This window comes from Alosa sapidissima, chromosome 8, assembly GCF_018492685.1.
Source record: "Alosa sapidissima isolate fAloSap1 chromosome 8, fAloSap1.pri, whole genome shotgun sequence".
Taxonomy (NCBI): Eukaryota; Metazoa; Chordata; class Actinopteri; order Clupeiformes; family Clupeidae; genus Alosa; species Alosa sapidissima.
In genome coordinates, this window is record NC_055964.1 from 29,845,170 (window position 1) to 29,857,669 (window position 12,500).

The 12,500-nt window shown below is 44.7% G+C and overlaps 2 protein-coding genes across 5 annotated transcripts in view; one reads left to right on the forward strand and one right to left on the reverse strand.

Moving 5' to 3' along the window:
• Positions 1 to 12,500, forward strand: part of LOC121714945 (tripartite motif-containing protein 16-like) — a 1,397,702-nt gene that overhangs the window by 631,530 nt on the left and 753,672 nt on the right. The window lies entirely within an intron of this gene.
• The window catches only part of cltcl1 (clathrin, heavy chain-like 1), a 56,222-nt gene that overhangs the window by 38,677 nt on the left and 5,045 nt on the right, over positions 1 to 12,500 (reverse strand). For 2 of the 4 annotated variants that reach the window (XM_042100151.1, XM_042100149.1), the window contains exons 2-5: positions 5,222 to 5,429; positions 3,776 to 3,778; positions 968 to 1,236; positions 495 to 656 (exon numbers count right to left, since the gene is read on the reverse strand). In XM_042100151.1, coding sequence (XP_041956085.1) covers positions 495 to 656; positions 968 to 1,236; positions 3,776 to 3,778; positions 5,222 to 5,429 — 642 coding nt within the window. The remainder of the gene's footprint in view (positions 1 to 494; positions 657 to 967; positions 1,237 to 3,775; positions 3,779 to 5,221; positions 5,430 to 12,500) is intronic. The other 2 variants (XM_042100152.1, XM_042100150.1) reach the window with 1 other exon arrangement.

Sequence of the window (12,500 nt, forward strand, 5' to 3'; positions counted from 1 at the left end):
AAGTGTGAGAGGCAACCTCTCCCCCCACTCCTCTTATCTTCTCCCCCAACACAAATTACTGAAGGAATAAGATTGAGTAAGATTGTCTGCTACAATGCTACAGATACAGATGTAAACAAGCTAGCTAACGTGTCAGCCACAGAGGAGATGGGACCAGATACAGTAGATAGAGAGAGAGAGAGAGAGAGAGAGAGAGAGAGAGAGAGAGAGGAGGCGGGACCAGATAAATCCCAATTCCCCAAATGAGTAAGAAGGTGTAAAGTTACATTTAAGCCATGTTAAGGCCATGAGGGGATTTGTTCATGAGGAAAAACCTCTGAATGTACGATAGAGGAACAGAACTGCTGGAGTCTGAGAGAGTGATGGAGAGAGAGTGTGTGTGTGTGTGTGTGTGTGTGCGTGTGTGTGTGTGTGTGTGTGTGTGTGTCCGTGTGTGTGTGCGTGCATGAGTGTGTGCGTGCATGAGTGTGTGCGTGCGTGCTTGTGTGTGGTACCTTTCCCCCAGCGGCACCCCTGACGGAGAAGCAGAAGAGGGTGGAGGGGTTGGGGTTCCCCTCCAGGGTGAACTGGCCGAAGGCCGCTGCGTGCCCCTCGATGGGCTGGGACACCTTCCTGTCCACAGAGTACAGCTGCATCGCCCCCACCACACGGTTTTGCTGAGGGGACACACACACACACACACACACACACACAGACAAACCAAGCTTGGATATATATACACACTCTCGACGAACAGATATACATATTAATCCACTCACTCACTCATACTAACATACACATTCACTCACACACATTAGTCTTGTACCATTAGTCTTGCACAGATCTACATGTGTGTAAGCATACATCTATGAGTGTGTGTCTGTTTAAGTGTGTGTGAGTATGTGTGTGTGTCTGTCTATTGTGTGTGTGTGTGTGTGTGTGTGTGTGTGTGTGTGTGTGTGTGTGTGTGTGTGTGTGTGTGTGTCACCTGTGCTGAGATTCCTATGAGGAGCAGCCATTTCTGCTGTTCATCTGTCCTGTAGTTGATAATCTGACACCCTGCCAGACTGGCATGCCGGTCGAACATTTTGATTGGCTGAGAGTCCCCCTCCATGCTCCAATGGTAGACAGCCGTGTCTGTGACCAGACTGATCGTGTTGACGGAGATCCACTTCCAGAACATAACGTCGTCCGTCATGGTGTGAGCCTTCATCTTACTCTTCATCTCCATGTTGAAGATCTGGAGTGTGCGGGAGGCTGCAGTCGGAGGCAGGTGGTCACACGTCAGGGGGCTCAAGGGTGAACTTTGAACTTTGACCTTTCAACCCTAGCCTGTAACCTTATCATGAACACTCAACATGTATGGCCTAGTTTTAAATGTGCAGTGGGTGCTAAAAGTTATGGAATGCTTCATGATTCATGCTTCATTAAAAACATTGTCTGTGATTCTCGTCTCTCTCTCTCTCTCTTTGTCTTTCTCTCTCTCTTTCTCACTCTCTCTCTCTGTGTATGTGTGTATGTGTGTGTGTGTGTGTGTGTGTGTGTGTGTGTGTGTGTGTGTGTGTGTGTGTGTGTGTGTGTGTGTGTGTGTGTGTCTGCATATAAATCCTGGCTCTGTATATGGGAAACACAGTAGCTTAGACTAAAAACCACACTATCTCTGCCAGACATCAGCATTGCTTCAGGATCACTGGTAAGGGAGGGTTTTGTGGCCTCATTCTCACCTACTGTGTCACCCACAAACAAATAACAGTGTTTCACCTCATTTAATCCAGAACTGCTCTTCTGTCTCCTGGATTTTATTTCCCACATTCTCTCTCTCTCTCTCTCACACACACACACACCGGTTCCCCCTCTCCCTGGTTCTCTCTCTCTCTCTCTCTCTCTCTCTCTCTCTCTCTCTCTCTCTCTCTCTCTCTCTCTCTCTCTCTCTCTCTCTCTCTCACACACACACCGGTTCCCCCTCCCTCTCTGGTTCTGTCTCTCTGTCTCCTGCGGGTTTCCACTTCCTCCCTGGTTCTCTCTCTCTCTTTCTCTCTCTCTCTCCCTCATTCTCTCTCTCTCTCTCTCTCTTTCTCTCTCTCTCTCTCGCTCACTGGTTCCTCCTCCCTCCCTGGTTCTCTCTCTATCTCTCTCTCTCTCTCTCGCTGGTTCCCCCTCCCTCCCTGGTTCTGTCTCTCTCACCAGTTCCCCTTCGCTCTCTGGTTCTCTCTATCAACGGTTCCCCCACCCTTCCTGGTTCTGTCTCTCTCTCTTCCACAGGCTCCTGCTCCACGGGCTCCCTTGTTCTCCCCGGGGGACGAGAGAGCGGTCAGAGTGTCGAGAGCGGCCTGTGACTCAGCCTGAGCAGCTGAGTGTGACTCACAGCGTCTCCTGTAAGTGACCTCATAGCGTCTCTTCAGCTGATCTCTCCTCACTGACCCTCATCTCTACTCCCACGACCCCCCGTGAATACTGAGCACTGCCCAAGGCCTTCGCCTTCAATACCACCCATTCTACAACCCCAGAGAGGCACATACTATATGACCTCAACGCAGCCCTACACAAAACCAGCAGTGTTCTCACAACTTCAGTATCACCCCTGTTTACTTTACCTCCTGATCCCTGCTGTCTAAGCTGTTATGGTGAAATGTACAGTGAATGTGCATAACAATGGTGTTAGATTTAAAACTGATAACTACATGGTAACTCTATGATACCATGACACAACTCACACACCCAAGACATTCACACAAAAACAAATCAGATGTGAAACAGAAATGTAAGTGAGGCATCACCACAAATACACACACACACACACACACACACACGCACACACACACACACACACACACAAACACACACACACACACACACACACACACACACACACACACACACATATTTAAGTACTCACACAACAGTGATGTGTGGTGTCTTAAAGAGTTGAAATGTGTGACTCTGTAGTAAAAGTGAGCCTGTGAGAAGTGCATAGGTGGTCACAGAAACCACAGAACTGAGGCCTGTCTGCCCAAGCTTTTCACACACACACACACACACACACACACACACACACACACACACACACACACACACACACACACACCTCTCAGAAGTGGCAGCAGAACCACAAAGCTCAGCCCTGTCTGCCCAGTCTTTACACAGGCTCTCATTAGACCAGCCGCGGTCCACAGACCAGACAGGCAGACACCACACACACACACACACACACAGCCTAAATACACACAGCAGCAGGCTTTACACCTGGATACGGGCCACGTCTGGCCCTGACCTGGCACTGATCTGTTTTGAGTTGTGCTACTATGGGACCAGACTGAACTGACTGACAGCCCTCAGGCAGGCTGAGAGATTTCACTGAGGTTTACAAATCTAAGCCTTTTTCCGTGGTCTATCCGTAAATATAATTCTAATCTTAAATGTTTATGTATGTATCTACTGTATCTATCTATCTATCTATCTATCTATATTTGACTATCATCAAACTCCATTCATTAATCTGATCGTCTATCTTAGCTGTACCTCAAAGATTCAGTATATCAGTATTCAGTAATTCAGTCCCCTTACGGAATGCTGTAGACAGGCTCACAGTGCCACAGCTTAAGTGGCATTCTTGCAGAAGCCTGCTTTATGTTCTAACACAGTCTATGGCTTTATAAATAAGGGTGCTTAATGAGGGTGTGAAGTGCAGTATCCACCAAAGAGGCGCAAACAAACGACACAAGGACAGAGAGGAATGCCAGAAAGAAAGACAAATCATACAGACAGTAGGAAGAGAACAAACAGTAAACAAACTCACCGTCTTTTTTAAGAGTAGACAGCAGAGGAGGAAGAGTTAGTGAGAGAAGAAGAGGGGAAAAGAGAGAGAAATTTGGGCAAACTGAAGGGCAGAGTTAGCAAAAGTAGCATGGTTAGCCTATCTTACGTTAGCATTAGTAGCAGGAGTTAGCCTGAGTTAGCACTGGCATCAGGGTTAGCTTTTATTAGTCTCATGACAAAGCTTTAAAAACAAAACAAGGCAAAGTTTTGAATATTTAGCTGATTTACCATCTAGTCCACTCCAGAGTTAGATAAGGGGACACATACCATTCTCCTCTCTGTGCGTGCGATAACTCTGTCTGACACTGTTGGCCTATCTTAGCATAAACCCCTGTGCCTGTGGGGATACACCAGTTAGCCTATAGCTATTTTTTAGCTATAGGCTAGCTATAGGCTAACTGGTGTAACCCACCTTCAGTGAATTAAGCTAGGCTAACGGTGTCAGGTGGGGTTATTGAACTCACAGAGAAGAGAAGGGTGTGTATTGTCTTATAGTTAGGGTGTTCCTTTAAAGGCCCCTCAGTAATGCAATCTATAAACACGCTCCCTAACAACACATTCTGTCACACACAAACATAGACAAACAGTCAAACAGAAAGTGCAGAGTGAGGAGAGGACTCGGAGTCAGCTGAAGATAGACAGCCTGGGGCAGAATTAAACAGTACAGATGTGGGAGAGCAGCAATATGCCAGCAATGCAATGGCACATTTAGATCTTAGTTTGAATAGAGTAGAGTAGAGCAGAGGGAAGACACAAACTAGAGATTAGGGAAAGGCCAGAAAGTTAAGATAAGATTAAGCAAGAATCTGTATACAAAACGAAGATGGGGGGGGGGGGGGTGGAACATAGGCTACTGGAATCACTGGAAGGGTTCAGATTAGACAGTACATTGCTATTAAAGCGGATGTTAATTTAGACAGAAGAGAGATCTGAGATCTGAAAACAAGACATGTTGACACTCAGACAAACTTGTGAATAGGGATTGCGGTGATGAGGTATCAAAAACAGAAATGTAAATGGACATACAACCGAACAAACAGGACAGTGGGGGGGTCATGAGAGGGGCTGGGAAGCACTGCCCCAGGGGGACACAGATGGAAGAGGGAAAACAACGCTGAACAAACACATTTGCAGCTACTTGTTTCTCAGGCGCAATAGTGAAGCTACAATAGCTTGGAGTAAACTTCACAACACTACTTCAAAACAATCTGATGGAAGTGATACTGACAGCACACAGAAGAAGCACTCAAGAAGTGAGAGATTGTTACAAGTGTCAATGCTGTTAGGTGTTAAAAACATGCCTCATCTTGCTCTGGCAGGGAGAGTCTTTCTTAAACAGCGGAGGCTATAGCACAACATGCAGGCCTCCGCGTGGAGTCCAAGTCTGATTGGACGAACAGTGGCACAGGGGCGGTGGTAGGCTGACCTTTCAGGGCGATGACCTTGCTGGCGGGGTTCATGATGGCGCTGTCGGCCGTGATTGGCCTTCGGATGGGATTGGTGGGGTCGGCCATGTCGATGATGACCACCTGGTTCTGCTCGCCCACTTTCTCCCGCACACAGATGAACTTGTCCGACTCCATAGTCAGGTAGCTGAAGCCGATATGGGCTGCACTCACACCCACACCCTGCAGCTGAAGAGAGAGAGAGAAAGAGCAAGAGAGAGAGAGAGAGAGAGGGGGGAGAGAGAGAGAGAGAGAAAGAGAGAGAGAGAGAGAATGGTAAACTAGATATGGCACAGTTTCACCTACAGAGATACCATAGCTGGACATAAATCACTCATGCATATCGGTGTGATGATCCATGACACACACACACACACACACACATACCCATACAGTACACACACACACACACACATATAAATATCCATACAGTACACACACACACACACACACACACACACACACACACACACACACACACACATATTTAAGTACTCACACATACTCACATACATTATTTCATAATTTCCGAGGCAATGCACACAGCACAGCTGATGCACAGGAAACAGTAAAAGTGCATCCTATTATTCAATGTTGCCCAACAGACACAGACTCAGTGCAATCATCAGTCATTTCAGATGCCTCTCATTCTCTGCGAATGAACCTAAGTCAAACCACATCCTAGGAAGTTGTGAAACATTGGACTCTGTGACATGTTCGCTGAATTCAACAGTGGAACTGTATTACAATAAATCCTGTTGGCAATTGAACCCATAGTGGTGTAATGAGCATAATGTATCCACAAAGCTTCTCACTGTTACACATGACACAAAACATAATTACCTCTCACATCATTACCATGAGTATAGAATCAGAACTTGGAATCAGAACTGGAACCCAATTACTTCATGTTCCAGAAAGCAAAGACTCTAAAACCAGCTTCATACCAGACATACCACTCATCAACACAGGCTTTATATAACTGTGATTTAATAATGCACGCTCGCTCCAAAGCGCTAGCTCTGTAGCTAGGAGCTAGTTACCTCACATGTCTGAACACTTCTCCCTAGAAGCCTATTGGCCAGTGTTGCTGAGATTTCTTTGAATACTTGGGAATCTTCTCACATTCCATACAGATAACAAAGACATTTCAAATATGAACACTTCGGCAAATACACAGATAACATAATTGGTTGCATCAATTTATAATCAACTACACCACAATGACTTTATGTATTAGTTGCATTTTTAATTAATGCTGCCAATTATGTAACTGGATTCACAATGTGTGATTTAACTGCCAATACTGTACTGTTGACCGGATTATATATATATATATATATATATATATATATATATATATATATACTGTATAATGGACACATTCGCCGGATGCTGCACGACGCAACATTCTATCTCCCGCCGGTTGCTGCATAGCGCAACATTGAATCTCCCGCTGGTTGCTGCGTAGCGCAGCATGCTTTTTATTTATTTATTTCATGTTTCTAGGTGCTACAGAGGCTTAGATATTAAGGTTTTGGTAGACGTCGACAATTCTTAGTGTTTTTTCAGAAAACCCTCAGGAAATAAGTTTATTTAGTCTAGAATGCCATTGGATTATTTAGCCATTTTTAGCAGGCATTTTAGGAGTAAATGGGTTAAAACCAATGTATTTACAAGGCAGTGCTCTGGCAGTGATCTGGCATACAACATTACACAAAAGACATCTGATGCAGAGAGTGTGTGTGTGTGTGTGCGTGTGTGTGTCTGTCTGTATATGTGTTGTGTGTGTGTGAGCGCGCATGTGTGTGTTTAGTAGAGCGTAAGGGGGCATACAACCCTGAGGTGCCCATGAGGCACAGGGGTGTGGCCTTCTAAACAAATACACAAATCCCATTCAAACTCTCTTCCTCCTCTCTCTCCCTCGCTCTCTCTCTCCCTCTCTCCCTCCCTCTCTCATACAGAAACTCACATGCTATTGTGCTCCAGATCTCTTATGTCGGGCAGTGCACCATCGTATGTCAGCGCTATGCTTTTTACAGTGACTGTGGCCGTAACCATATCGTCATTTGGTGTCATTTTGAGCATCACTGTGGTACTGATATATTCTAAAGGCTAAATGTCCACATATACATACCCCATGGCACACACACATACACACACACACACACATTCACACACACACGCACACACATCCACATACACACACACACACATTCACACACACGCACACACGCACACACATCCACATACACACACACACACATTCACACACACGCACACACATCCACATACAGACACACACACATTCACACACACGCACACACATCCACATACAGACACACACACATTCACACACACGCACACACGCACACACATCCACACACACACACACACACACACACACACACACACACACACATCCACACACACACACACATCTTCTGTGGGAGTAGTAGTGGGGTGCTCAAACTTCTCTAGCGGGATCCCCCACCACGATCACCACCCCTCCCTCCCCGAACAGATCCTATTGTCATGGCGACAGATAGTCCCATTATGCTGGAATGTCCTGGTTGGACTAATGATTGATGGATGAGCCTGGGCCCTAAGCCAATCCGGAGCTGTGAAATTGCATTAGGGAGCGAGTGAGCGAGCGGGGATGGGTGGGGGTGGGGGGTGGTGGCAACGGAAGCTTCTAGTAACCTGCAAACACTCTCATCTGATTCCACAGAACATTGCCTGTCACTCAGCATAAGCCTGCCCAGCCTCTTGGCTCTAAACACGCAGCGCCACACTGCTTGTCCCATCCCAGCTCTCTGTCTGTTTGTTACACTGCCTGGCTGTCTGTCTATCTGTCAAGTGAATGGCCTTTTCTGCCTGTCTGTCTGTCTCTCTGCGAGCTTAACTTACTTACCATCTAATTTACTGCTTAAATATCTAATAATGTACTCACTGTAGTATCTCTCTCTCTCTCTCTCTAAGTCTGTTTACTATTCTCCCACCCTGTCTATCTGTCAGCCAAACAAGTCTGTCTCTCTCTTCCTGCCTCATTACACACATAACTGTCTCACATTCTTTATGATTGCCTTCTCTGTCTAAAAGTCTTTTGTCTGCATCTACGTGTAAATCAGTTTGCCTGTGTGTTCATGGCTCTGCCTGTCAACGGTCATTTTCTGTTGCTGTTTGCCAACGGAAGATGTATACAGTATGTCTTACTGTCCTACTGCTACTATGTATATCCAGTAATTGGAGGAACTTTGTCTGTCTATCTCTCTGTTAATCTATGCATCTTTGTGTTGTTCACAGATTATGTTTGGGATCACTGTTTGTCTAATCTATCTATCTATAAATTGCAGGAACGTCTGTCTGTCTGTCTGTTCGCAAATCTCTCGAACCGTTTGTCCACTTGATTTCAAATATGCCAGGTGTCTTGCTACGGGCACGAGTACATAGTTTTACGTACAGTGCACAAGTTTGATGTTATTTGAATTAGTAATGTAAAATATATCGTTAAATATATCGGTAAAAGAAGCACACATTGGCTTTCTCCACTCTACTGTAGCCCACCCCCCCCCTTACACAGCACAGCGCAGACAGTGGGGGTAAGCAGAGTTTTGCCAGCACTGAATCACGGGTCAAAATGCAAGATGTTTGGATGGTTATCATGTCTGACATCAACAATAAAGACTCCTTGTATGTAGTTTGCTTGCTTGAAAATGATTCTGCGGATTTTGCAACAACTCGGAAACAAACACGGGTATGCAGTGGCTTTTCAAAATGACGTAAAAATGGTTGGCAATAAACTGACACTTCGAATAGCTCAGGCTACTTTGGACTTTGAATAAACAAATGACAACTCGACTGCAAGGTCCCAAATTGAAACGAGGGATAGGCTAATGATTCCAAATTTAAGGCCGTTTCAGAATGCCACACAGCTAGACAACAACATCACATCGTTGCAAATTTGATATGATGATGCATCATTCCACAAAATGGTTTGTTTTCTCTATCAGGAAGTTATTCAACAAACTTAACAATAAACATATAGCCTTTTAAAACTCAAAACAGCTGTTAGGCTTATGCCATTTTGATCTGTAAAAATGTCACATGCAGCCATGCCTATACTGCATATTAATTTATAGGCTAATATATTATGATATAATATTCAGTATTCATTATTGAGTGCTTAGCTGTATTGATGTTTTCCCCATCATCCTGTTTTTAAAGCAGGCATACCTGCGGGCATGTAATTGGGCTACGGGTATTCTACAGGAATGGCATGTTTGAACGGGCACTGCAGAGTTCAATGCTTGGACAATCTACACCCATGCACAATCCATTTTCAGACAAGTTATGTAAGCCCACGGGTCTTACTGTACTCACAATGCTAATAATAATGATGAGTGTGTGTATGTGTGCGTGCGTGCATGTGTGAGTGTGCCTGGGTGCGTGTGTGTGAGTGCATGTGTGTGTGCGCCTGTGTGCATGTGTGTGTGTGTGTGTGTGCAAGTGTGGGAATGGATGTATGACCCTAAACTTTCACTCTTAATCTATGCAGCAGTGGTTTTACAGCTTCAACTGACATCCACACCAGGGGAGTAAAGGAGAGGTAGAGGGGGAGAGATGGAGAGAGGGAGAGAGAGGGAGAAATGGAGAGAGGAGGAGGGAGGGAGAAAGGGGGAGAGGGAGAGGTAGAGGGAGAGATGGAGAGAGGGAGAGGTAAAGGGAGAGATGGAGAGAGGGAGAGGTAAAGGGAGAGATGGAGAGAGGGAGAGAGAGGGAGAGATGGAGAGAGGGAGAGGTAAAGGGAGAGATGGAGAGAGGGAAAGGTAGAGGGAGAGATGGAGAGAGGGAGAGGTAAAGGGAGAGATGGAGAGAGGGAAAGGTAGAGGGAGAGATGGAGAGAGGGAGAGGTAAAGGGAGAGATGGAGAGAGGGAAAGGTAGAGGGAGAGATGGAGAGAGGGAGAGGTAAAGGGAGAAATGGTGAGAGGGAGGCAGGCAAAAGTTAAGGGCAAAAAAGAGAGAGACACACAGGGGAGAGAGAATGAATGGTAGACAAAGGAAGAGAGAAAGACAGGAAGAGTGGTAGAAAAAGAAGGAATAGAGTGTGTGTGAGAGAGAGAGAAGTGTGCAGGAAGAAAATGTAGTGAATATTTCAACAGGGCACTTTTTGAGCATCATCCTCCACCTCCTTGGGCATGGACCTGAGAAGCACAGAAATAGTTCGGGTGGGGAAGAGTTGCCTCACATCTACGGTGAACACGTATTGTATTGTAAGTCATATTGTGTTTTTTTTTCAAGACAAAGTATAATCATTGGGGGAGTAATTTCATGACCACTTCATCTCCACTTTATGTATTTGTCATCTATTTTATATATTAGTGTATATATATATATATATATATATATATATATATATATATATATATACGCATGTATATATATGTTCATATAGAGATTATATGAATTCAATAACAGCAATAAGCTGTAAATGTATATTCTCTTTTATCATTTCATAATTAATAATAATTAATAATCTTAACAAAGAGTAATCATTCATCATTGCTGTCCAAATGCAAACACTTCCATTCAAATGATAACATGTTCGTCTAAATATAGGCCCGTGACTCTGTGACTGGTCTGAGCTTGATAATGGGGACTGGGCGAGTGATGCTGCTGCTGCTGCTGAGAAACCAGGTGAGGAAGCGGCGACACAGTTCTGTTCCGGCCTGCTAATGCGTTTAGCTGGACTTCCTCTTCCTGCTTCTGATAGGACCCGATTGGGTTAGGACACACAGCACACTCTCATTTGTCTCCTGTGTGGCCTAAAGCCAGAGACTACACAGGCCACACACACTCACACAGACACACACACAGACACACACACACAACACACACACACACACAACACACACACACACACACACACACACACACACACACACACACACACACACACACACACACACACACACACACACACACCAGACACAGTCTTAGACGCTGCAGATTAAGCCTAATTTATGCTTGTTAAATGGACTGCATTTACGTAGTGTTTTTCTACTTACCTCCGAGCACTCAAAACGCTTTACAATTTAATGCCTCACATTTTCTCACACACACACACACACACATACACACACACACACACACACACACACACTGATAGCGGAGAATGCCATGCAAGGAGTTAACCTGCACATCGGGAACAGTTTTTAGGGTTCGGGGTCTTTCTCAAAAACACCTTGACATGGTCAGGAGGATCTGGGTTCAGACCAGCCCAACGACTCCTCTACCTCCAGAGCCACCATTGTCCCAGAATGCAACTGTCCAACAACATGCCCCCCGGACGAAACAACACAAAAAAGAACTTCTGACTGAATCATGTGTCAGGTGTCAACACGCAGGGAATAGATAACATTCAAATGTTATTACTGCCTGCAATGACTGCAATTAACTTTGTGACCTGAAGCAAGTTGTCTGCAGACAGAATTATGCATGTCCTTGGACAGACCTGCATAGGCCTACAGAAGTACAAATTAGCTGTTACACTAGCTATTTCTCTGCTACCTTGAAGAGTAGCAGAGAAAAGCTGTGAGGATGTCTGAGGATTCTTTGACACATGGGGTCTACTCATGCTTAGGATTACATGTTCATATCATTATTGTGGGTGAGGTTGAGCAGTGTTAGCGTTATCGTTTATCCCGGGTTTGATTCACAAAGCCACTATTGCGAGTCCATGATACTTTGGATAAGAGCATCTGCTAAATACCAGTCACTTCACTTTTTGCTTTGTACTTAAAGTGGATTGAACTCAAGGGACCCAGGAAGTTAGTGCACCATCCCCGCTCTCCAGTGGGTACATACATATAGGGGATTAACGTTAGGGTGGCAACTAACGATTGCTTTCATAATTGATTAATCTTATGTTAATTTTCTTGTGATCGATTTGATTGATTGATCAGTTGTCTGTTCTATAAAGTGAAAAAATTGTGAAACATTGGTGATTAGTAATGTCCTCAAATTCTTTGTTTTGTCTACACATGTTTACTGTTATAGAACAGTAAGAAACCACACCATTTAAAAAGTTTAAATCAGATTATTTTGAGGCTTTTTGTCCGTTAAAAAAACAATCAATCGATTACCAAAACAGTTGCCGATTAATTTAATCACTCCAGCCCCAACATATCAACATCCTTGACTATCTTAAATAAGCTAACACACATACTAAGCTTCATTCAAGAAAATACTGTAAGCTA